Source organism: Ammodytes marinus (assembly GCF_949987685.1).
Source record: "Ammodytes marinus genome assembly, chromosome: 14".
Lineage (NCBI taxonomy): Eukaryota > Metazoa > Chordata > Actinopteri > Uranoscopiformes > Ammodytidae > Ammodytes > Ammodytes marinus.
In genome coordinates, this window is record NC_137218.1 from 14,250,609 (window position 1) to 14,278,313 (window position 27,705).

The 27,705-nt window shown below is 41.9% G+C and overlaps 1 protein-coding gene across 3 annotated transcripts in view; it reads left to right on the forward strand.

The window, feature by feature from the left end:
* Positions 1 to 27,705, forward strand: part of LOC307260815 (serine/threonine-protein kinase DCLK1-like) — a gene marked incomplete at its 5' end in the record, with an annotated part of 52,446 nt that overhangs the window by 17,731 nt on the left and 7,010 nt on the right. For 2 of the 3 annotated variants that reach the window (XM_080041154.1, XM_080041153.1), the window contains 6 exons: positions 921 to 1,020; positions 3,881 to 3,988; positions 14,329 to 14,423; positions 22,926 to 23,007; positions 24,511 to 24,683; positions 26,889 to 27,008. In XM_080041154.1, coding sequence (XP_079897280.1) covers positions 921 to 1,020; positions 3,881 to 3,988; positions 14,329 to 14,423; positions 22,926 to 23,007; positions 24,511 to 24,683; positions 26,889 to 27,008 — 678 coding nt within the window. Of the gene's footprint in view, positions 1 to 920; positions 1,033 to 3,880; positions 3,989 to 14,328; positions 14,424 to 22,925; positions 23,008 to 24,510; positions 24,684 to 26,888; positions 27,009 to 27,705 lie in introns of all 3 variants that reach the window. The other variant, XM_080041155.1, reaches the window with a different exon arrangement.

Genomic DNA, 27,705 nt, shown 5'->3' on the forward strand with positions numbered 1-27,705 from the left:
CTTCCTTCTTTAATAATGAATGATCCAGTTTTTGGTCGTTTTTCACAAGAGTTTTTTTTATTCTGGGCCTGTCAAAATGTTACTGTGTGTGGCATTTGCTTCACAGTATGGAGTCTGTCACTGTAAAGAATGACAGTGACTCAACAAGAGAGTTATTTTTCTTCTTCCATTTCCGTCAGCTGTTGTCTTAGATTCTTAGCTTAGTTACCTTAGGTACTCATTACCATTCATAAGATGCTTCTCTTATATCCTCTTCTGGAGAACATACCCTCCTCTAGCTTCTGTGGGTGTCCGGTGCACATGTTTGTAGGGCCATCCGCTAATTAGTGAGTCAGCAAGGTCTCATTATAGGTGCATATAGAATGATTAACTGCAGAAACAACACAGCGCTGCAGCTCAAGGACACATCGAGCATGCGCACAGATATGTTTTTACAGACACCAATGAGCATGCATGCAAACAAACAACAAGCACGCACAGACACAGACACACCTGGGATTTACCTTATCCATCTGCTGGGGCCTTAGTGCATGTGCTTTTTCATCTGAGCAGAGGAAGGGAAAGTTTGTTGGCAGTGTGCAATTTTCTCCATATATCGAGTGGATACATAGAGAACTCTATGACCCAGATGTTAAAACAGGGGGCTATCTATTTGTTTCAAACCTTATATCCCTACATTTGTGATCTTAACTGGTCTTGAAAGAAAATCCAAGTCCCCTTTGAATGACACTGAGACAAGATTGAGTAAAAATAGGGTCAGTTTACAGACAAGACCGACTTTTGATGCTACTCTTTCCTGCTGCCATATGTGCAAGTATGAACATAGCTGACGAGGAGTCACTGTTCTCAATGATTGACTTTGGTAATCAAGGATATTGAAAAGCAATAATCGAACTCATATACTTGTCTTTTGTTTCCAGGTGGCGTGTCTGCACGATTTCTTTGGCGATGAGGACATTTTTGTGGCGTGTGGGCCGGAAAAGTTCCGCTACCAAGATGACCTGATGCTGGCTGAGAGCGGTGAGGAAACCAGTAGGTCTCACATTTCACATACCCTACCTGCAGCTGTGTTGCCATATTCTTTCTTTACACATGTGCTATTTTACCAAGGTTGAGCAATTTATCATTTTGTGCAATTACATTGTGAAGAAATAAGAGTTGCTATGATACATTATTCTGTTGCTTCTATCTTTCTAACAATTAGTTTTACTTAACATGCAGTGAGCAACTGTTTGAATGTAAAGGTTGTCTAATCAGAGCAAAAAGAGAGGAATACAGCAACATACTTCTCCAAAGATTCATCTCATCTACAGTACCCCTTTAGAAATAAGATTTGAGAATGTTTTCCACTTTTCCAAATCTCCCTTTACAAGTTCTAACCATAATGTATTCATTAGGATGCTTGTGAACAATTGCTATTTTTGCACTCCTAGGAAGGTAGGAAATACATCTGATTTATTAAGAACACAATGTGGTTATAAGTCAAGAATTTAATTTGTACAACTAAGGCCAAATTAATGTCCCACTTTCAGAGCATGTGGTTCTATAGGCTTATAATTGCCTATTCAAAATCGCGTTATTTTCTTTATTGGGATTCAATTTCAATGTGGCAGGACAAAAACGAAAGATCCTTTATATTAAATATCCTTTATATTAAAAAGCATTTGTTTCATTTTTTTTGGTTAAGGCACTCTAAATCTTCCATACATTCTTTAAAAGATAACATGTTAAATATAAAAATCTGTTCTTTCTTTCTTGTTTTTTGTTGGGTCCCTCTCCCCTTTCACCTGTGTAGGCTGTCCACTTCATTATGATCCATTGTCCCATGCCACTCTTCTCCTCTCCACTCTTGCACTTACGCCGTCGCTGAACTTATTGTACCATTGTCTCTCTTCTTTTGTGCCTGACTCCTAGTCGCGCCTGTTTTACTGAGAATATATGTTCTGTACTGTTTTCCCCGAAACTCCTGCCATTCAGTGCTCATGTGTATTCTCAACCCTCGCATCTCTCTTCCTGTCTCTTATGTGAATGAGTGTGTGCTGGCTTTTTGTTCAATTCATTATTCAGTTTCCCCTTTATATTATACCTTCAGCATTTGAAAATTAATTATCCCTACCTGGGTCACCAAAATCTTTCCGGCTATTTTTCTTCCTTCTCTGCTTCCAAGACCACAAAACTAGCCCCCCTACATGTGTCAAGGCGGTTAAAGATCAGGTTCCAGGGTATCTGCATTTTCATCAGTAACTGATGACTGTCTTCCATTAGCATTCTGAGCTAGTAACCAGCTAGAGGCACTATTGCATTCAGGGACTCTTCGTTTTACTCATAAAGTAAAAAAAAAAAACACACATTTCATTTGGTTATTTACTCTTTATTTGGCTTTAGGCTTCCAATTCCAAGTGACTATGCTTCTATTGGATTAGGTAACCTATCTGAAATAGGCAGTTCAGAGGGTTAAAGATGTGGCCGACATCATATTAACCCACCTCATAGTTTGTTGACCTGTCCAGTTTGTATCCTCAGGCTCAGATGTTTCTAAATGGACTATATGGACTTCTGGACTAATCGTCTGGAGTTGTGAGGCAAAACAAAAGATACTGTATGTCCCCGCTCTACTCATTTCATTACTAAGGACATGGAGGCCTTCAATAGTACGTTATGGAGAAACTTGGTTCAATTAAAATGCATTACATTTGGGTGAAATTAGAATTTCTTATAACAGTATAAAATGTGTACTGTATATTAGAGCTTTCATCTGACTAAGATGAATGTACAAAATAAATCCACTTATTTTGGTCACAGTCATCGGACCCCAACCCAAAACCAACCTTGATGAAAAGCTAAGTTTCTAAGGTACTGTAAATGCTGGATCTTATAAGGACTGCACTTTTGCACCCACCACATAACGTGATCAATACAAAGCACACGCGTGCACACAAGCACGCACGCACACACGCACGCACACACGCACGCACGCACGCACGCACGCACGCACACACACACACACACAGACGAAGACATTTGGGAAAGCAGCGCTACAAACGTAACAGGCATCGTGACAGAGAGAGAGTTGGAGTCGGAGCTGGAGACAACTTCGCCTCCTCTTAGCATCACTGTAATTATCGCCTCTGTCTCAGCTCTGGCACACTGTCATCATGGTAACACTCCGCATTGTGCATTAATCACTGGTCCACAATGACTGACACACAGGCAAATAACACACACACACACACACACACACACACACACACACACACACACACACACACACACACACACAGCAGCAGACTGTGCATAATTTCCCCTTCCCGCTGGTCTTAAATGGTAATGAGCTGTAATGGGGCTTGGTTAATGAACAGCATATGAGCAAAGTTTTGGGGATGACGGAGGCAGGGAGGGTGTGTGAGTCCCCTTACATGGCTCATTTAGCAGGACTGCCTTTCTGTAAAATATCAGACCTCTGTGAGTCATAGCTGACACTCGTTTGGGAAGCAAGACCCAGGGAAGGTCAAAACTCATTTTTTCCAAGGAGACCCAAAGGTAAAACCAATTACAGCCGTGTTGATACATCAGTGGCTTTGCGCTTTCTTGCGTGACGGAAGGACAAACTAAATCAAAACAAATCAAAATATTAAAAGAGTAGTTGGTTGTAAATCCATAAAATTTTACCTCCAGTCTAATGCATCGGGCACCTGTTTCAAAATGCTTATTATGGGTAAAGTGTTTCACCTATTTGTGCGTGTCACAAAATACAATGTCATGTCACAAAATCACACTTAATATTGACTCCTTTATTGCTTATTTTTTGTGTGCCAACAGATTTCACATTATGTAAATAGTTCCTGATAAAATTCTGTCTGTCATGTCCTTGTGCTTGCAGAGTGTCGTATAGTCAAGTCGGTAAACTATGGGAAGATGACTGGCTCTCTGTGCCGAGGCTCACCCAGGCCTGTCGTCCAATCACAACGCAGCAAGTCCCCTGCATCTGGTAAGAAAGTCAAATGGCAGTTATTAACTCGTTAAGTCAACCCAGGTTTTCACAATCTAGCCCTGAGTGCGTGTTTACTGTATTGTGTTTTCAACCATATCATATACACACACACACACACACAGCCTCATTTATTCAGCTGCAGCCCTGGCATTGTTAAATAGTCTGAGGAGAAAATAAAGAACCAATATAAAACATAATTCAAGTGAGTATATTGTTGTAGTAATAGTAGTATTAGTCGGCTTACCTTCAATTAGTATAAGGCCAGTAAGTCCAAGGCTCTAAAGCTTTCATCAGTCTGGAAGAGATGGTTGATGGAACGAGGTTATCTAATAATTATTGTGAGAGTAAGAAGTAAATTATACGTACATTTTCGGCAGTTGATGGGCAGACATTGCTATTGATGCCATCCCCATGGCAGGGGGGGCGCGGATGAATGTGTGAAGAAAAAAAAAGATAATTTTTTTGTTTTGTTTTTTGTTTTTTGTTTGTGTTTTTTATATTAAGATCACGGCATAGCTGGACAAGAGTTATTCTGCTTCGTTCCTCTCACTGCATTTAAATGCATTCATTATATTACAGAGAAATAGGTCTCATTAAAGAGGACCTATTATACTACTTTTCTGGTCTTAATTTCTTGTTTTACACTGCTATAGAGCAACCTGACACGAATCACATCACAAAAAACTATGTAGATTTTCGGGAAGCTCTTTCTCTTATTTTGGCGATCCAGCACGTCCTGTCAACACTTGAGTGTGTGTGCTTCGGCCATCTCCGCTCCCTCCGCCTGTGCTTCGGCAATCTCCGCTCCCCTCCCCCCCTCCTGCAAACCCCACTCCGTTGTGATTGGTTACCTTCCTTCCGGAACACTTTCAGTGGCGGGAAGCGCGAGCATGGACCTATAAGGGCGCGAGGCAGACGCGAACAGGGAAGTGACAGCATTACCATACATGGAAACATCCGCGTGGTGACGTCACGAAGTTACATGCGACGTCACGAAGTTACAAAGGGTAGACCGCTTTGAACACGTGACTTCTCGACTGGCTAGAATAGTGTTTAGTGCTCTGCACAGACACCCCAGACGGTCAGCAGGGAATACGTCGAAATGCATGTAAGTCATTATTTGATAATTTAGTATGGTTAAGCATGACTATGAATCATCATAACAACGTTTATAGGTCATAAAAGTCAAAAAGCATCATAGGTCCTCTTTAAAGAAAAAGAGCACCAAGCCCAACCCAGAGGACCCTGCATAATTTTTTTTATTTTAAATTAATATTTTTATGGAAAATCCATGTGTCTTTCTTCAATAGCTTCTAATTCATCAGACCCAGTGTCTCCAAATTTTTTGTTCACACAAAATTCCTCATATTTAGCCTCTTAATTTTCCTATCAAAGTGCACCAGATTCATAGCCTGGCATTCCCAGACCTGCCACTAGGCGCTGGCAAATTAAATTTGCTGCGCGTGTTGGTCTGGACACGCTCCGTTGAAGCTTATCAAGAAAGCCAGAAATCTGGCGGCGCGCCAGAGCCCCTTATATGGTACTCTGGGGAGGACGTAACCGGATGACGACAGTGACGTGCATGCGACGTCGAAGCCGTGATAGTAAACATCAGAGATGGCTGCGGATATGTTGTGTGAGTTTGAGACTGCTTTGGCCTCGACCCTTAACGATTTGGAAGACGGCACTCAAATCTTTCATTAGCAAGTAAGTGGAATGTTCTATTTTGCCGACCGACAACGGCAAACGTTTGATTTAACAGTTTAACAGCTGTTCGCTAAACGAAAGGGGCTTACGTCGCCTTGTGCATCGCTCTGATTGGTTGTAGTGCTATCCAACTGCGTGCAGTGGCATTTGAAATGCACGAGTAGGAGCCGCCCCTTGAGTTGGAAATTACAATTGATCGTCGCCAGATCCTCTATCGTTCAAGATATCAGGGTCTGGATTTCCAGGCTACCAGATTCATGCATTTCACTTTAAAAAGTTGAAAAAAAATCTCCCGGGGGGGCATACCCCCGGACCCACCTACGAGTTTCTGGTTCTCCACTGGCTACTATTTTCCTCCAGCAGGACATTGGAGGCACTAGCGAAAAAACACTGGGTGTGTGAATGACATTTAACTAGTCAATAATTTGGGCAAGTCTGTCTGCCTATCTTTCTCACTCCGCTGCACACTCAGTCACTACTATCCATGCTTAAAGGAAGCAGGATTAAAACACTGGATTAAGATGTTAAAATGTATTAAAAAATGTGTTTAAAAACACACAAACATTTTTAGAATGTTTCAAAAATATGTTTGAATTTGTAAAATAATTAAAAGATCTTTCAAAACACACAGGGATTTAGAAAAATTTTTTTTTGGGGGGGGGCTCCGCTGAAATTTGTTCTCTGAGGGGGGGCTCACTCTCTCACACTTTGAAAACCCCTGGTCTAGCCCATTATTTAATCAGCGTTGCACAGAATGCAGACAGTATGAATAATCACTGCAGTGATATCAGAGCTCTGCTGAGAGTCTGGCAGTGTTGTGTGTGTGTGTGTGTGTGTGTGTGTGTGTGTGTGTGTGTGTGTGTGTGTGTGTGTGTGTGTGTGTGTGTGTGTGTGTGTGTGTGTGTGTGTGTGTGTGTGTGTGTGTGTGTGTGTGTGTGTGTGTGTGTGTGTGTGTGTGTGTGTGTGTGTGTGTGTGTGTGTGTGTGTGTGTGTGTGTGTGTGTGTGTGTGTGTGTGTGTGTGTGTGTGTGAGAGAGAGAGCTGTGTCTTGTTGCATGCAGAATAGGAATTCAAATGAGAATGATTTCGCAAAGGAGTGGAGGAGAAAAAAAGGCAAACAGGGATGAGAGAGAGAGGTGAAAAAATAAAAAAAGAGAAGGAGCAGGAGGAGAAAAGCTGGGAGGGAAAGTAGAGGGTTGGTGACTCAATCCTGCAGCTCCCCACAAGCTGCTCTTCACCTGACATACTAATGAAATGTAATGAAATGGGGAGAGCTTGCATTGTTACCTGCTGCATTGTTTGGGCCTGATAAAGTAAAGCACAGAAATTTGTATTTTTATTAGTCATAAAAACTGGATGCAGAGCTTTCAGTCATGTGTGTGTGTGTGTGTGTGTGTGTGTGTGTGTGTGTGTGTGTGTGTGTGTGTTGGCGTGTGTGTGTTGGCAAACTCATTCTAGCTCAAAGCTGCAGAGGACTTGGTGATTAGTTTGGATCATGAACAAATGTCAGGTAATTTTATTTTCTGATTGCACAGCTTGAGCTTTGTCTGTGTGCTTAACACACCTAGTAACACGGTAGTGCACTTGACTTTTCATTCTCACTGTTATTATTGTGTGATTTGACAGAGACCTGTTTGGTCTGGGATGATGCCAAAGGGTGATGCAACATGCAGAAACTCCAGAGAAAAAGGTCATCGCACCTGCTATTGTAGTGCACAAGAATGCACAGAAACACGCCTTTTTTGTCTTTGTTTGTTTACCTCAAAACAGGCACGTGGTATTGCAGAGTGAAATCCAGCAGGTGTTTTTATGTGTTGTGCTGAGCTGTGAATGAAATGGATGGAGGGAGAAGCAAAGGGGGGGGGAGAGAAAGAGATCAGGGAAAGTTCTAGGTGATGATGGCTTGAAATACTTTAGGGGAAAGGTTATGAGAGTGAGTCATACGCTAACACTATCTGATCGGAGTGTGTGTGTGTGTGTGTGTGTGTGTGTGTGTGTGTGCGTGTGTCACAGACAGCGAGAGAGAGAAAGTGAGGGAGAAAACAAGACACTGAGACAGAGGGTGGTGTAAAAAAAAAGACTTACTCTTCTTGGTTGCCATGGAAACATAGCAAAATAGGAGCATGTAGCTACAGACACAATAGCCTGTGACTGCCATATATGGTGGTGGCTTCCTGGTGAAATGACCTGCAGTGGAGAGCAGAGTTGACTGACACAGTCAACATTATCTAAGAAGCTGTTTTTTTTCTTTCTCTCACCTAAACAAGCACAACATACCCCCTTCCCGTAAGGACAATCTGTCCAAGTATTATGCTAATATAGTCAACAACAGCTGATGCTGTGTGCACCACCGCAGGGCTTACAGAGGTGCACATTGTGCTGTTATTCCACATATTGTGTTCACATTACCGGGTTCCTAGTCTCACTACTGATAATGAAAAAAGATAGAAGAGAATGATCTCACAGGAGGATGATATGAGAAAGAAATGACAGTGTAATAACTTACAAAATGCATAGGGGTTCAGTGTGTCAACGACGTGGTATTATGATTGGACGTAATAAGGAGTCTTATGTTTAACATATGATTTGTTTGCAACTTATTAACACGTTAAAATCATAATTGAGACTCGATTTTTGAGAAAACAATGCAGCAATTGTCTTCTGCCGGATGTGCTATGAACAATATTGAAACCTTTCCAGTAATTGTAAGTCGATTAATCAATTAGACAAAATTAATCAACATTCAATAATTGATTGAGCTGATGTTCTTTATTTTTTTGCTCTTTGAAATTAGAATTGCTGTGTTGCTTAAGCCTTTCTCACCTTACATATAACATAACCACCAACAAAGAAATGTGTTATAATTATGATATTGGACAGTATCAGTATCGGCCGATATCCAAAACCCAGATATTATAAGTTTTATTATTTCTCATCCACCCTCAGATAGGGATGGGGCCGATCCGATCCAGTATCGGTATCGGGTCTGATATGTCCGAAATCTGCGTATCGGATATCGGACTGACAGTCCAGACTAATAAATTAAAATTAAAATTAAAATTATTTAATTTTTTATTTTATTTTTTACTGTGAAAGAGCGAACGAGCCGTGCGAGCATGCTCCGATGTTCGATGGAGGGAGAGAGGACACCACTTTCTAATTTGACATACAGTACATATTAGTTTGTTAGCCAGTGAGCTAAGCAAAGCTAACCCAAGTCAAGGAAGTAGAGAGGCTTCTGCACTGTGACAAATTCTACGATGTAAAATACAGCCAGAGAGAGGAAGACTGTTCAGACAAACAGACCACCACATATTCTAGTGGGGCAGAAGTGATCATTGAGAAGGATTATTTTTGTGTGACTATAATTTATATTTTCATAAAAATATTGCATAGTCTGCCTTTAAGATAAACCTATATGTATTTGTGTATATTTCTTGCTCTTTTAAATTAGAGTTGCTCAAGCCTTCCTAGCCTTACACATAACATCACCACCAACAAAAAAATATCGTATCGGAAGAGAGAGAGAGAGAGAGAGAGAGAGAGAGAGAGAGAGAGAGAGAGAGAGAGAGAATGTTACACAACACATGTGCCCTCAAACACCACCTGGGGCCCATCCTCATATTGTGTGTGTATTTACAGCTCTGACCTCGACACCGCGGTGAGGTAGAAATGTGTCTGAGGGATGGACAAACACACTGGTTAGACAGACTGGGGATCTTTATGCTTTGAGAATTAAAGGTACAATTATTATAAAAGAGGAAGCTTTCATATTTTTTTTTAGATTGAGTAGAAGAGGTGTAAATTAAAACAAAACAATTTCTATATGGACATTTTTGATAAAAGTCAGAAGCGATCAGATGATGAACTGTGAAGCATTCTAGTTTATTGCTTTTGTAAGACGAGACAAAAACACGTCTTGCCTCGTCTGCTTCAGGAGCCTTCTGAAAAGTACGCCGAATAAATATAGGAACACGATAATGACAAACATCTTCTGAGGCTGCTTCCCAGAGCAGATGGCATTTAACTCTATACCTCTTTGTTCTTAGTGGAAAACATCAAAGCGTTGAGACTTTTGCCTTGTTCGGTTGTTGTTCGGCAGGTGAACCATACTGTAGGTCTCAGTCTATTGTACTATGTGAATTTGAATTTTGATCTAAAAGAGGTACATCAAAGAGAATGAAAGCTGACAATCAAACGCATCGTGCTTTCGTGAATTTCAGCTGACACAATCTTAAAACACAAATGACATGTTGACCCTTTCTGACTTTTTTTTCAGTTTCAAGTTAACAAATAAATCTTGCCTGAGTTGAAAGAGATGCCAGCTATCCACACTTGTCATTATTTATATTTGTCGTTGATTTCTCTCCCGTGTGGTGTGTGTGTGTGTGTGTGTGTGTGTGTGTGTGTGTGTGTGTGTGTGTGTGTGTGTGTGTGTGTGTGGGAAGGTTGTTCACGTCAGCCTGACATTGTCATCACTAGGGGCTTTCTTTCTGCGATGATCTCACAACCTCCAACTGAGTTCCTACACACACACACACACACACACACACACACACACACACACGGGCCCGAAATAATGTGAGAAAACAATTTGCACTCAGACATAGTTTCTCGCCCTGTTTGGCCATCTGTCTCCCTGATGCCTCACGTCAGCCCAAATGAACAGAGCGCTGCAGATGGTGTTCATTAAGTACACCTTTCCCCTCTCTGTTACCAGAGAACTTTGTGTGACGAAAGACTTTGCAGTGAAGTGTGCAGGGCTGCAGAACCACAAATAAAACCAGCACATCGCCAGAGGAGCAGCTGCTGACTTATGACACTCTGAACTTGTGATCGCGGGATGTCTGCAGCCTTCAACACTTTTTCTTGCTATATGAAATCTCACTCATTAAAGGGTACAATTGTACTCGGATAAGCACAGGGAGCGTACCGAATAATCAAGACAGATAATAGAAGCGGCATATGTTACCATGTTAAAGAACAATATGTGTGAGTGTCATAATTTAATGTGTGTAATAAGGTGTGGCTCTTACAATAAAGGTGCGATATGGAATACGTGAGGAAATATATACAGGGAAGAATGGGGGTGGAATGCAACTGGGTATTTACCCAAGCACTGTACATAGAAGGTGAAGTAAGCAATTTATTTATGTTAATATAAGTGTTAAATCGCTCTTTATTCATACAGTGATCACTTACATAATGTGCGCGTTTCATAAAGCCGATCTCTCAGTCAGCTGCTCTGCTTGTAATCGGCAAATAAACTTTTCGGGGATCCCGGAGTCAATATCCAATCACAAGAGAGAACTCTACAAACCGACACCCGTCTCACTCATGGTCTCACTGCTGGTGCACGCCAGAGCGACAGATGGGTGAATGTGTATGCGCCTATAATGGCGGAGCAGGTAAAAATCCTTCCCAATGTATGTTTTGATGGTTTTTATCATGTTTTATCACACTTACTTATCTGAGATGGTGCTAGATAACACCACAGTGCATTAATGTGGTGACGAAGGGACGAGGGAGGGAACTGCTAACTGCATTCACTGACAATACTGTTTGCAACAATAGTCATGCCAATAAAGCTCATTGAATTGAATTGACAGGAAGTTAGCTACACTGACCATTCCGCTTACTGAACCTTTAAGTAAACATTTTAAATTATACTTTTCAATTTCATGCAACTATATGTTTCTCCACTCCATCATAGAGGCAAGTGTTGTACTTTTCACTTTTAATGTAGACATTACAATGTTGGTCAGTAGGTCGGTCCACTACTTTGATCCAGACTGCAATATCTATTGGATAGTGCCATACTTTTTTTTAAAAATTTTAGCAGACATGTATTGTCTCAATGGGATTGAATTGCAATAACTTAAGTAAACCCTTGTCTTAATGTATATCAACATCATCAGGTCAAAGTTTAAATTAGCGGTGCTTTTGCATTAGCATTGCTCGCACAGCTTGTGGTTGTTTTGCACTCAGTGTTTAACACAGCAGGTATGAAAAGCTGAAACTCACACCGTCTTTATTGGCTGCATTCTATCTGATTAGTTATCCTGATCTCTCAATGTGTGGATGTGAGATGAATCTTAAAAAGGAAACCATTACATTATACTCACTTGTCCACACACTCTTGTCCAAAGCTTCTGATATTCTGCACACACACACACACATATAAGGGGCAAGTCGGGGTCCACTGTCTTGCTGAGGGGCACGTGGACAGAAGGACCTAACCATGGTCACTGCGCAGCTGCTTCAAACTCTTTTAGATTGACCTTTCCTAAAACTTGCAGCAGTGAGATTTCACAAATTCAACACTGAAGACAAAGCCTGAAATCCAGGGAAATACCGACATATCTTTCATCATTTTGGGTGAAATTTCAATAAAAGCAGCATGAGGATGTTTGGACAAGGAACAATAGAGCCTTCAAAATCCACATGAGTCTCTCTCTCTCTCTCTTTCTCTCTCTCTCTCTCCTGCTCTCTCTCTGTCCCCTGTGCGCGTCAGAGTGTGCGCAAGCAGCCTCGCTCCCCACCTCTCCTGTGTAGTAGGCTACAGCGCTGCTCTGTCTCTCCCATTCACCATTATTAGTTTACTATCACACTCGGCACAGAGCGCGTGCAGATAGGTCTCCTTCTCTTTTTACCCCGTTTTGGATTATCACTGTGCTTTTTCATCATGCTGGAAGTGGAAGGTAGGCACAATACGACTTAAACGATTCTGCTTCCCATTATAAAGGCGTCTTTCGCTTTCCGCGCCCGGCGTTAACTTTACATTGTTCTAGCTCGGGTGTGATGTGTAGGCTACGCGGTGGTCCTTGATTCGCCGGTCACCAGCAGATTTTGGATTATTGATTGCCGTGTTGTGAATGGAGACTACAGTAGGAAGTCAAGGAGAGATGCCTTCGCGTGTTGTGTAACTGAAGGAGTGTCTGTCTGTGTGCGCTACGCTGATGCTCAATTTCATCAATGAATATGTTCAGGATGGTTTAAACAACAGCTCGGTTTTTGAATTTTTTGTCCTTTTTCTCTCAGGTCGCGTTTTAAAAAATAAAATAAAAAGCATACTGACCTAATGCAGTGGCAGCCGGTGCTATTTTAGTCTTTACTATTATGGGTCTTCCCTCCCTTTGTCTTTAATACAATCCAAAAGTTATCAGATCTCGGCAGGGGAATAAACAAGGTGATAATAGCCTACATTGAAGGTTGGACCATTTATCTCCCGCAGGTTTCTATGATCTGCTCCATCAAGAAGGGTAGGCTATACTAGCATAGCCTCTGAAAATTACATTAGGAGAAGGCAATATTGTTAACATGAATCAATCAGTAATTGATACGATTAGGATTAAGAAATGAAATGGCAGAACATGTCGGGATTGGATTTTTAAATTATACCCTGGATCATTTTAATTGAGTTCTTTAATTAGAATAGATTTTTCTCTCTCTAAATAGGCTACTAACGGTCTCAATTCGTCCCATATCTGTTACTTTAAACGTCGTTTATTTAACAGCCTCGTTGAGCCATCAAGACCATCATCAAAGCCAAACTCTTTAGAGCTCCTTATCTGCCTCCTGCAGGCACCAGGAGCTCAGAAACAGACATGGGTCCTGTATACCTTCAGTGGTACGCTGTGATTGAATCTCTGCTCAGAAATAAGCAACTGTGCACTGCCATATTGAAGGTCAGTTGGGGCAGGCTTGAGTTGACTTGAGGCGAAGGAGCTTGAGTCATGTTGCCAAGAAACAATCACCATTATTGTTTTTTAAATGTTTAAATCTGTCTTTTTCTTGACCATGCATAGGTTTCTGTTGAAACTATATGATTAATCTTGTTTAATGAGGTGATGCCTCTGGGTTTGGTGTGCTGGGCTGCAGCTGCAAAAGTAGACCAAGCCGAGGTCACCAGTGCATAGAGGTGCATAGAGGATGTGTTCCAAAATGAGGACAACCTGGTGTTGGTTGTTGACTTATAGCCATGCACCCTGAAGCCTGGAACATGCTGTGATTATTTGGTGCATTTAAAGCCCCTGTAAAACCAAATCCACAAAATCCTTCTAACTATGTCATTTGATGAGTGATTTGCATGATGGTAAGCATCTGAAAAGAGCTAGGCATATTTATAAATTAAAGATAGTAATTTTAAACGGTAGTTCTCTGCCTGAATGTTCTATGAAAACAACGAATGCCATGGAGACTGTTTGATACGGCCACACCCACACGGTCCTCTCATCATACGGTCTAAGCTTCTTTTTTTAAACTAAGTTTTATAATATTTACGAACATTTATTTTCAATCAGATTTTTATACAAGCTTGTTTCAGGGAGAACTGCTGCAGCAGGATTTGTATTTTGTCTGAAAGAAAACAAAAGAGCAGTGTGGACATCAGTGCTATTTTATTCTTTCTCTCCTCCTCCTCCTCCTCCTCCTCCTCCTCCTCCTTCTCCTTCTATGCCTCATTCATGTGAATGGATGGATGCGGAGGCCGGAAGTGTGGGCCGCTGCTAGACACTCAGAAATAAGACTGCTCTTAAAAACAAAACTGCATTCACATTTAAAGGATAATCTCTTTCAATATGTCTCTTATTGAAGCTCTCTCTGCTCCATTTTCTCTCTGCTCCCCCCCAGTGAACGGGACGCCGGCCAGTCAGCTGTCCACTCCTCATTCGGGAAAGTCTCCCTGCCCCTCCCCTACCAGCCCGGGCAGCCTCAGCCGACGCCGGGTAAGACAAGAATACAGAGGCGCACACGCACAATGAAACACACACACACACACACACACACACACACACACACACACACACACACACACACACACACACACACACACACATACATACACACACACACACACACACACACATAGTCAGCCATAACATTTAGTGCCACTCTATAACACATCCCTTCTATGTTCTCAGGAAAAGGACAAAGCCGTGACTGAGCTTAGGCCGACCACATCTTAGAGTCACTAGAATACGGAAGAGAACCGCAACATCTCGACACCTTTAGTGTCTCGGAAAATGGGTGGACCGTTGACCTTTGACCTCACACAGTGCTGCTATGGGATTTCCAAAAATGGCAGGCTCATGTTAGGATCCTCTAATGTTACAGCTCGTATCCAGTGTTAATAGTTTTTCAAGGAAATTCCCCTCATTTCATGTTGAGTGATGAGTTTTTTTTCCTGTTTCCCACATAGCTTAGCTCTTTCTTCCCTCGCGGGGAACTCTATCTGCCTTTGGTAGCTAAAGCAACGTATGATGCTATCACTGACTTTTAGAGGTGACCCCATCTGTCCGTCAGTAATTCGTGCAATATCTGATCTAAAGATGAGACTGAGGATTTGTTTGGTCTGCTGAAACTGGTTCGCATTGTCTGTTAGCCACCAAGCGCCGTGCATCATTGCATTGTAGAGCACAGGAAGAGCCCCAAACAGTACTGACGGGTGATCTTTTTATTAGTTTTTTTATCAAGTCATGTCATGTCATTTTGTACATGTCCTTTTGTGAAAAGTATTTAGGAAACTAATTTTATACTAGCAAATCATTATTTCAGCCATTGTTAATTTGTTATCATGTATGGCATGGCATGTTGGCCTAGGATTAAAAAAGTATATAAAATAATAATAATCCTTTCTGAAACATCTAAAATAAGAAACAAAACCCTTTTTTCTGTAGCTAACAGGGGAAAAGGAAGATTTGAGATGCAAACACACTATGTACACATGTATGCTGTAAAGCTAGTTACTTAGAGACTGTGCGGAGAGGGGGCATGCAACTCAAAACTGGGAAAACTTTGACCTCCACATTGAGTTCATGAGGCTGAGTTCATGCACAGGTTTATATATGTATGTACAGTGTATGTGCGTGCGTGCGTGCGTGCGCGCGCTGGGGGGTGTTAATCCAGTCCTTGACTGCAATGATGATGAGCTTTTAATATCTGCCTCAATCCTTATCAGACCCTGTTTCCTCACAGCTGCTGTTTAATTTGCAGGAGCCCTAAACCCGCTACATTAAGTCCCTTCTCTCTCAACACGCTCGCTTCAACTCACCCTTTTTACACTTCTTCCACATTATATTTATCCATACAGGCTCCCAGCTGCACTTATTCTGTGTTTTCTTTCTCTCTACTGAATCCCGCTGCATGTGTGCGCCGCTTTTTCTCCACGACAACATGATTTATTTAGTAATTATTTAGCTATTTATTTGTGCAGGTTTTAGGGAAGATATTGCAAGAATGGAGTCAATCCGTTTTAATAGAAACACAAAGAAACGGGTTTGTGTAATATTCCTATACATAGATGAGTGTGTGCGTGAGTGACTCTATACGCTTAAATTAGAATAGCATAAAGAATTAATATCCCGGGCTTAGTAGCTTCGATCCCGTGCTACTTTTGAATTGCTGGGGAAGAGTGAATAAATGGATGGTGGAGAGTCCGGCCCTTACGCCTCTGAATCCATCGGTGATGGGGTCAGATCGATACGACGCGGAGGTCAGCCAGGGCAAAGGGAACAAGACCTGATTTGGGTTGTAACTGCTGAGAAACAGAACCTACTGGTGCACTAGAGCTTCCTCAGTCATCATGTCTAATGGAATTGGGTCACCATAGATTTTCAGTTGTTGGAAGGGGAAAAAAATGCACATATTTGTAAACTCTCTCTTTCTCCATGTCTGTATCTCTTTAAAATTAACATAATGCTATATGGGGTTCATGGAGACAATTACAGTGCTCAGTTTTCAGCTGCTCTTGTTATTTTCCTCCCAGATAATTCCCAAGCTTTCAGAAAGAGAGAGAGAGAGAGAGAGAGAAATCCCCGAAAGTGTTAGAGAGATGAAGGAGGGCTAAGCAGATGTAACGAGGGGGGGAGGGTATAAAAAGATTAGCCCATCCTCTCCACATGCTACCATGCTCCTTTTTTTTTCTTTCGCTTCAGTCCACAAACACTACTAAACTATTTTGCAAATTAGCTTCGTATTGCTAGTTCTGATCTCTGTGACACCGCGGTTGGATTATGTTTTGCACAATTTCACATACAAGTTGAGTGTATATTTCTCCGCGAGAGATTATTCTGGTCCCTGTACTTATAGCCTGCAAAGGGCTTGGCAGGAGGGAAAGGGAGGAGGAAGACTTGCAGCCCATTATCTCTCCTCTCCACTCGGCAGCTTTGCACTCTTTCAGCTTTATGACTGTTGTAATTCTCTCCTCCGTTTCTTGCCTTTTCTCCCCGTTAGCTACTCTCCTCCCTGTCCCTTCCCTCACTGACAGTTTTCTAATTTGTCTTTTTCGCTCCCATCTCTCCAGCCATTCTCCCTGTACCCCCCACCCAGCAAGCCAGTCAGCCAGCTTCCCCTATATGAAAGGGTATTAACTTCACAGGGAGTAAATTATATTCCATAATTTCCCTTGTAGATGAATTCTAAGCCTCTCTGAGAAGTAGGCGCCGGGTTTCTGACACTATATATGAACGTTTTCTCTCCTATGTCACCTCTCTGTAGACAGTGACACGCATGCATAATCGCACACACACACACACACACACACACACACACAAATCCTCTTATTTTACTGCTTACGACATCAAGTGAGTACATTCCTCAACCCTCACGCCCAAAAAAGGCATTACTCAGTTTAACCAAACCATGACACAGAAATGAATACAGAAATTCTGAAATCTGTGTGTTATTAAAAAGAAGATTTGGGCGCTTAAAAATGACTCAAATCTCACTGAAATTCCAGCTATTAAAGCGCTGAAAGCATCCATAAATCCATACCACTATAAGCAGAGCCTTTACTGACCTACTACGAGCACTGCATTTAAATAGTTCACCCCGCTGGACCCTGCATTTAAACACTTAGAGGCACTTTGTTTCCCTGAACTAGGTTGCTGCTCGCACGGCTCAGACCATCGCAGCCTATTTCCCCCGAGCACAATATACAGACATTGCATTGCACTGTGGCATTTTTTCTTTCCTCTTTCCTGTAGAGTGTGCACAATGCATCACTCACACGTTTGTGTATCCTTCCAGGAAAAAGATTTTAGACATGACATTGCCATTAGTGCACGGGCAAAAGACAATTTCTCGAGCACACTTACACATGTCACTGTATATGTCGTATACCTTGGGTGCACGCCAGTATGAGCCATTTTGTATGAATAAGTAAGAGAAGCATGAAAGGAAAGGACATTCATGAAGTCAACCAAACCCCTATCTTTTACGCTTCTAATAGCCCTGTCTTTGCCACTAGCCTCACTGGTAGTGGTAATAGTTTATATTACGGACACACACTTCTACACGCGCACACAGGCGCGCACACACACACACACACACACACACACACACACACACACACACACACACACACACACACACACACACACACACGCACACACACGCACACACACACACACGCACACACGCACACACACACTTTCTGTCAATATCTGCCCTAAAGCACAAATGAATCGAATGAGCAGACAAGGTCACGGCTCTTCCCCCTGCGTGTTTGCTCCATTAGATTTTAAAAACACAGACAGGGGAATAAATCGTCTATTAAAAAAAAGACACAAAAAAGTTAGACAAGCAGAAGGTCTATGATGTGACTACAACAGTTGTGATACTGTTAGGTAGCTGTGTGTGTGTGTGTTGGGAGAAATAATGTGGTTAATTGTCATCCGCAGTATGTCACCTACATCCTTGTTCCACCATTGAGTCATTCGTGTTCATCAGCCGTTGAATTGCATGCTCCACCTCTCATTAATATCTTCCATATTTTGTGTTGAGTGATTCATAATTAAATTATGTGTGTGAGAGACAGAAAGAGAAAGCACAAACAGAAGGAGAATGTGTGTATTATGAACATGTTTATTATTGTCTCATCTCATCCATGCGAGCATGCTGTCACTAAAGATTGTATTTGTCATTTGCTTGTCATTATATTTCTTAATTTATGTTGTGTTGATGTCATTAGATGGCTTGTCAAATTTGCTCTCCAATACCTGCCAAAAAAGGCTGGCTGCAGCACATGAGGAAACTGTGAAAGATGTGCAATTTTAAGACTTATACATTTTTTTCTTTAACATTTAAGTCCTTACTTATGGTTCCCAAATTGTTCCAATCTGGCTCATACTTACATATCCTTACTGCATCTAAAAATCATTCACTTAACACTTTGCAGGGGGCTTTTTGTTGTTGTTGTTGTTGTTGTTGTTGTTGTTGTTGTTGTTGCTTGCATCGCCATTTACAAACATGTAAGATATGTAATTATGACAATGCTCATATTTGACAACCTGGTCCATCATTTACATAATGTGACTTTGTCATGTAAGGCGGCCAGCTCTTCTTGGCTCTTTTGTTTTCTGTTTGTATCATTCTTTTGCTTTAATGTATTAATTTCCATTTGTTGATGTCAGCATTAAATCCATTTCCATTTCATTTTCATTCTGTTTGTCCTTTTATTTCTTCCTCTCGTTCTCTCCATTCCGGTTGATTGAACAGTTTTCATTATGCTCATCACATACACAATTATTTCAAGATGGAGGAGGATTATGGTGCTGATGGTTGTCTTCACAGACACGTTTGTCAGCAGTTCTACTTTGTTTAAGCGTGCATCTGCATTCAGCAAAGAAGAGCACACAGTCTCAGAGGTGCATTCATCTCCCCTGCCCCCCCCCCTGCTTCTGTTCTGGATGTTATTTCTTGTTTTAGTGGGTGGGGGTGAGGCAGCCAAACTCTAAATCTCGCCTTAAGCGTTCAATCACGTCCCTGTGATTCCCTGGGACTGCAGCCTGTAAGGAACGTGATTAGAAAACTTTCCCGTGTCCAACTGGCAGAGAGCAGAACGACTGAATCCCCCAAAGAGTGTTGATCTCTTCAGATGGAAGTCAAATAGATTACTTTTCCTGTCTGTGTGTGGACACCAGAAATACGAGCCAAGAATTATTATCTGCCGTACCTTGTGTTCTTATTAGAGGCAGAAGAGGAACTTGGGACAAAACAAAGTGCTATGTTTCCATCAATCTTATTAGATTTTTCCACCGAGGCCAACACCAATAAATCATGCTTTTTTTTACTGGATATTGCACGACGGGGAGAGAGACAAGAGATACTGCTGGAGAAGAAGCTTTAGCTCTCTCAGCAAAAGGGACAGAGAGAGAGAGAGAGAGAAAGACGACTTTAGAATGCGTCATAATCAGATTCAAACAAGGGGGCATGGAGGACAGGGCTGGCATTAAACTTTAGTTGGTTTTGCAAATGTGTGGTGCATTTTTAATGCTTACAGACGTCCCTCTTCAACCACAAAATTAATTATTGCTTGTACTGCACACACGGGCGATGATGCCCCACGTTTAAGGTCAATCGTGCCCTTCCTGTTTAATTCACATTCATGCACTGATTGTTATTCAGTCGCTGGTGCGTTGCCCTTGCCGGTTTGAAGAGCAGCGGCTGCAGCCATGATGTAAGAGGTTTGTTGGTGTTGTTTTCTAGTGGTGTGAGTCATAGCCCAAGCAAAAGGTGTATCGGATGTAGAGCTAGGAATAGTTTGTGTTGTGTTGTGCAACAGAGGGAAAAAAGCTGCTTGCCAAACATAATAATCAATATCAACAACACCAAACGCCATGCAGCTTCCTTCTGTCTCCTAATTTCTCTCTATCTCTCTCTCTCTCTGTGCCCCTTTCTCACCCTGTTTGTCACTCCATCGTTCTCATAGTTTTTTGTATGCACAGGAAAGAGTGACACAATGTCCATAGAAGGTTGAACCCACCCCACCCTCCAAGCCCGCAGACAGGAAATAACCTTATATAGGCTTCTGTCTCTACACTGGAAGTCTCATAATATAAGCTGCCTAGCTCTCTCCTCTTTGTGAGCAGTTTCCATAGCAACAGTATTTTGTTTCCCTGGGTGGCAGGAAGAGGAAGATAGGATTTGAGAACGAGAGAGAGAGAGAGCGAGGCAGAGGACAGGTTGTGAGATAAGGGGCACACAGGAGAGGTAAATATATAGGAGAAAATACAAGAGGGGGAGGATGCTTTGGAGACAGAGCACAGCAGGGTCATCTGCTTTACGGGCATTAAGTGATTTTTTTTTTCTTGTTCCGGGATGAATGCCCGGACCGAAAAAAACAAAACACAACAATGTTACATAAAGCAAATTCAGCCTGACTCGCACAGCAACACTCACCTTGGTGGCTCTCAGGGCACAGCAGCAGAGATGAGTAAAAAGAGCTGACAGCCACTTGGGGTAGATTTGTGTCCCGAACGGCTCTGTAAATAGTTTATACAAAATCAAAGTCATTACGATTTGTGTCGCCTTTTCCTCTTCTCTGCCATGACAGCCCGCACTCGGGGCTGAATCACTCTAGCCTACGACTGGACACTGAAGACATAAGAGGTTCACATGAGGTTGGGGCTGAGAGAGAATTGGAATCTAATGAGAAAATACATTTCTTTTGTGGAAAATAGCCAGCATCCCTTTCTGTTCGTACACACTGAAATAACTAGTACATTTATTTGTTAATCCTTTTGTCAGTTCCCAGTAAGCATTTTTTTACATTGTGCACTGAAAACCGACTTTATAAATTAGACTGTTTTGTGAACTGTCCAAAAAGTATTTATATTTATCACAGTGCCATTGCTCAATCTCCTCTTTTCAGCCTCTGTCTGAAACTTCTGTTATAGCTTAGGCCCGCCTTTTCAAAATTCCCAGTCTGCACTGATTGGCCAGGTCCCCTGATGTCATTAGGGGAGAGAAATTTGACTAGGGTTTCTGAACACAGGTTTTCAGAAAGGTGGAGAAAAAGAAGAGTGAGCACGTTGTTTTTTTTTACTCGTGGAGTCCATGAAAAGGGACATCTTGCATAATAGATGACATTTTTTGTGGCAAATTCTTCCACCTTTTACACGTCACTCTGTAACAAATGCTTGCTGGGTAATTATCATAACAGCGGCTAGAATCCATTAATTCAGCCACACTTTTTTAGATCTCCGCTCATCTAAAGAATCATAACTTATTGATGTGTGAATCACACCATGTGCTCTGTATTCATCTGGAGAGAGCTATAGAAATACTACAGCTGCCCCCTGAAATGACAGATGAAAGACAAATTCATCTTCAGCTAGACTGCAGTTAGTCAGAGGCGGCACACCAGCAATCTATACACTGCTCTGTTTGGGTTCAACATTTTAGACATGATGTCGCACATAAAGATTGGCTCGTGCATCACACGCACGGTGCAGAGCACTTACAGCTCAAACTGCACTTGTTAATAATTTACATCGGCCGGCCAGTGAGGCTCCGCTTATATTTTTTGAGAAATTGCCTTGGCGTCCATCTCTAGCACTGGCCATGCATGCTGCACTTCTGGGTTTAATCCGAGCATTTGAAAAAAACACCAAACCATAAAGAGTCTTAACTAAGAGCGACTAAAGTTACTTGATATTACAATTAGAAGAAACTATCTGTCCTTGTTGATGCCTGGTAAGATAAGCATAATCAAATTGTCCAAAAGTTGTAAAGGAATTTGAAGCCAACAACAGTTTTAAGGAGAGGAGAACAGACAGAAATACAAGAGCGGATATATTCTCATTTACAGTCCCGACTAGATTCCAACTCCTGACCCTTGCTCGCTGCTTCCATGACAACCAGACAGAAGGTTAGGAGGTGGAGGGTGTAATGAGTTTTTTTTGTCTTTAGATAGATTGCAGAAGCTGCGTCCCAGCTGTTCTCCCTTGCCTTAATGACCTCCTACTTACTAACCACATGCAAGGCAGTGCTCGTCTGACTTTATTAGTGTCACCAAAACTTTTTTTTAAATGTTTTATTAAAAGTGATTTTAATTTTTTTTACAATTAGATTGGAATGACTTGAGGATCTGAGAACAGAGAAGGGGAGCTCATTGGGATGCAAGCATCTGTCCAACGTGCATGGACACGCACAGGTGCTTTGCTGAATAAGTAACCGGTTTATATTCAGCTCAGTAGCTTAGGTAAAGCTGTGTGGCTCTTTTTTTGTGAACACAGGGCAGCACAATACAACAGACAAGCCAGGCAAACACAAAGGCAGACTTAAGGATGATCTAAGCTAAGGGATAAGACAAGTTGCATGGTGTCTATTTTTGAACATGCACATTTGTTTTCTTTGGCCAGGATTTTCACAGTGTTGGCTAATACAGATTTAAACAATTGCCCTGTCCGATCCCCGTCCCTTTCTTCCCCTCTCCCTGTCTGCAGGGGTCCCAGGGCTCTTCCAGCTCTCTGTCTTCCACCAAAGGTTCCAGCTCAGTGGAAGATGGCGAGGATCTTGTTATCGAAGGTGAGAAAAAATGAAAGTTTCAAAGAATGTCCCATCTGTCTGTCAGTGGGCATGCGGCGATGTACTTGCAATTGCAAATATCATGTGTGCCATGAATCACATTCATGACATTTGATGCATGTCTCTCTCTCTCTCTCTCTCTCTCTCTCTCGCTCTCTCGTCTCTGTGTTCTTTTTGTTTGTACATTCTGTTCTCATCACCTCTCATTTCCTCACACCTCTCGGGTCTTTCTTCACCTCTCTGACTCTGTCAAAACTCTGTAACACTTCAAGCATTGATGTGCTCGTACATTTTTTTTATTTGGCAAGATGGGTTCGTAACTGCCTGTTCACTCATAGGAAGTAAAAAGTGATAATAAAACACTTGCGCAACACGGGAAATGTTGACTACAATAAAGGAAATGTCTTCTAAACAGGACCCAGAGTCCTGCGTTATAAATCGAGTCATTAAATGAACTCCAAACTAACTGATCGATTGCATATGTTTTAATTTTGAATTACCAGTCGGTTCTGTGTTTACTTTTTCATTTGGCAGCATGATAAGCATTTTTAAGTACAGCACTCCACAGGGCCTTCGTGTGACAAAGTGTAGCTTGTGGGATTTGACAAAAACGTAATTGTCATTCACTCTTACAGTTGCTGAATTAAACGGCATAGTCTTTAACAAGGCTCTTTAAAAGTCCCCTGTATGTAATCCAATTATATCAATATGAAGCATTTACAAAACAACTCATGGTTTCCATTCTGGACTTCCTAACTCAGCTGCTCCAACTAGTGTTGTTTTTGTCAACAAAATGTATGACTAAATATCGTCGTCAACTAACCTTTTTCACGTGACAGTGACGAGACTAGACGAAAATAGTCACAGATAATATTGACTAAGAGAAGAGAAAAATGCTCAAGACATTTAGGCGACAGAAACTTGACTAGACTTAAAGAGTTTAAACGTGACTAAGACTAATAAAAACTAAAATTAAAGTTTGACAAAAAGACTAGACTAAAACTAAAATTAAAACAGGCCGCCAAAAACAACACTAGTCTTCCGTGTCTGGAATTGCATGTATTCTTGAGTCTATAAGGTAAAAATAATATAATAAGATAAGATAACCTTGTTTGACTTGTGAAATGGGGGACTTAAAGAACATTTTGGTTTTGGCTGTACTATACTAGGTACTTGTACTATATTAACTAGGTTAAATATAATTGCATTACTAAAAAGACTAAAATACAAATGTCATTGACTAAGACTAGACTTAAATGTCATCAGTTTTTGTTGACTAAGACTAGACGAAAATAGTCCCAGATAATTCTGACTAAGAGAAGACTAAAAAGCTCAAGACTTTTAGTCAACTGAAACTTGACTAGACTAAAAAGAGTTTAAACGTGACTAAGACTAATAAAAACTAAAATTACAGTTTGACACAAAGACTGGACTAAAACTAAACTTAAAACAGGCCGCCAAAAACAACACTAGCTCCAACCCTTGTGTTTCCTCTCTCTGCAGCTGAGGTTGTGGTGGACGAGGTTCCAGCCGTGCCGTCCTACATATCAGACCGCTACAAGGTGGGACGCATGTTAGGAGACGGGAACTTTGCAGTGGTGCGGGAATGCGTGGAGCACACCACAGGACGGGAGTACGCTCTGAAGATCATCAACAAGGGCAAATGCAGAGGCAAGGTAAACTACAAACAGAGGCAAACTAGTATTGTGCAATACTGTTGTTGCTCGACTTAAAGCTGGGGTGGAGGATTTGGGGAGAAAATGGCAGTTGGGATAGAGATTCGAATCCAAATACCTCAACCGCTCCACTTGTTCTCTTTGGTCCCTCCCTGACACGCTCTACACCAACAAAGTCGTGCCAAAGTGTATGGACAGTCCCAACAGCCAATAAGAACAGAGAATCGAAGCCTCGCTCTGATTGTTCAAAGTGTACAGATCATGTTAACTTCTGACCAATCAGAAATCATATACCCCAGCTTTAAAGTACAAAAGAAGCTCATAGACAACCGAGAAAAATATCCCTGTTTTAAGCTTTGTGCAATGCATGTTTTCAATATTAAGAATACTTTTCCTTAATACGTATGATCATTAATTAAATCAACCAGTATAACAACATTTAAAGGTACAACGAGTAAGTCGGCACGTTGGCGACACCTTTGAACAAAAGCGGTAGTATTTTTACGACGCCAGCTGTCGTGAAGCTGTTTTCTAGCTCGTGCAGGGCCTCAAGATTCAAATAATCAGGAAGCAATATAGTGCGTGTCCGTGTGTTGAAAGTGTGAGGGCACCGGACTCTTTTCGGCTCGGTGAGAGTGGTTAGTGACACAGCATCAACTACACCTGACCTGATTGCAATGAGTTGATCCATTGTCACCTCTCACGGAGCTGAACGAGTATGTGTCCCCAGTCCCCACACAAAGCGAATGAACGAGAGACGGCAGTTAGTTATGGATCACGATGAGGTAATGTGTTTATGTTGTTGTAAATAATGACTATTTCAGATGAATAATGGTCATCTGATGATGCTGGTGAGGCAAAGTAAACTTTGTTTTAGTAGGCTACCGCTCATTCATTTAGGAGTAAACACTGCAGTCTAGGTTCGCTGCGTGAAATTGTGTATACGTTGCTTGGCAACGCCCTCCCGCCCGCCTATCACTCTCCCTTTGAGCTTTTCTTCATTGCATTTTATTTTTTTTTCTTTGATGGTTCAGCCCCGTTATCAGTCATTATGACGACAAATAACTGTCTCAAACAAGGCTCCCGCTCCCCTTCTAGGATGACCAGATCGCATTTCCATTACTTTTCACACGTCCCGCAAATTGAGACGTTGTCCCGCATTGTTATTGAAAGTGAGCCCCCCTTTTTAAATGCGTGTTTTATAATCTGGCATTTATCCGATAGCTGTCAGGAGACAGCAGTCTCCGTTTGTCTGTGTGTGTGTTTGTCTGTGTGTGTGTATCGGGCTGCTGGGCTCAGTGGCTCTGTGAAGGTGCTGCCTGCAGTGCTTCAACGTTCACTTTCCTGTTACTTCAAAATAAAAGCCAACTCACGTTTGTCAAGTGAAATGCTAATGTGAAGCCAGTGAAATGCTTTTAATGTGAAGCCGCAGCCTTAATGCTCTATTTGTTTAACAGTAGCTAACTTAACTGCTGCACGCTGATCTAAAGATAGTGTTTTTTTAATTTAGAAAGCCGTGTCTCTGGCATTACCGGTGGTGACACGAGTTTATTTTGCTAAAAAAACGGCACTTTGTCCCGCATTGTCCCGCACAAACGTAGTCTTTGTCCCACATCTGGTGAATTGGGATCTGGTCTCCCGCTCCCCTTCCCTCACCTGGAGTGATAGGCTTTTCAATTCACGTTCCTGCGCCACACTGAAATCTGCGACCAATACGGATATGTGACCATAGAGCATGCACGCGTGAACCGAAAATCGGACTGGGTGTACGACCAGATCAAATGCAGTAATAAAAACTATATAAAAACGTCTTTCTTTGCACTGATGGTCTCGTTTGCTGTTAAAGGTAATTTATGATTATCAGAGGAAAAATTAGGCTGTTTAAAAGATATTTAAATGTTACTCGTTGCCGCTTTAATCCTTTATTTAATCATGAAATCAAAAAGTTTCTAAATTTGGAGAAACGTGGATTTCACTGTAATCGGTGATGTGTCTCTTAAAAGTTTGTAGGCTCTCCAGGGTGATGTGTCATTGCACCATGACATCACTGTTGGTTGTGGTTAAAGGGGAAAAAACAGAGCGACCACACAGACAAATGTGGGTCGGCAGTGATAAGCATTGCCTATCATTAAGTTACTCTTTCTAGTCTTTCAATAAATGTGTTTCCGTTGGCTTTAAAGAAGAAAAAAAATCAATTCATTTCAGGAGCATATGATCCAGAATGAAGTGGCCATCCTCCGTAGGGTCAAACATCCAAACATTGTCCTGCTCATAGAGGAGATGGACACTTACAACGAACTATATCTGGTCATGGAGCTGGTTAAGGTATGTGGCCATATTTTGTTTGCATATTGTAATAATGCCATGTATATTCTTGTGTGTGTGTGTGTGTGTGTGTGTGTGTGTGTGTGTGTGTGTGTGTGTGTGTGTGTGTGTGTGTGTGTGTGTATGTGTGTGTGTGTGTGTGTGTGTGTGTGTGTGTGTGTGTGTGTGTGTGTGTGTGTGCGCGTGTGTGTGTGCGCGTGTGTGTGTGCGCGCGCGCGTGTGCGCGCGCGCGTGTGCGCGCGTCATCTGCTCTGGTAACGGGGACAGGCGGGTATATTGGGGCCGGACTAAAAGATAGGCCTAATGCTGATAGATGTGTTCTCTATACACTGACTGTGTGTTGGTGATCGTTATCTCCAATTTGAGATTGACAGGGAGAAGCGCAGGGAGGCTGAAAAAAACAGAGACAGAGAGTGGCAACAATTCAACCGGTGGAGCAAATGATGAATTTTCAAGCAACCAGTGCGACACAGTGTAGTAGTGTGGGAACGAGAGAATATGGTCTGTGGCCTCCAGCGCTCGTGTGTCCACATTCTTTATTCTCTCTCTCTCTCCCTTTCTCTCTCTCTCTCTCTCTCTCTCTCTCTCTCTCCCTTTCTCTCTCTCTCTCTCTCTCTCTCTCTCTGAGTCAAGAAGTGTTGGTGCATAATTCAGGAGGCAGCAATGTGATCCATCTGTTCTCGTTGCGACGTAGAGT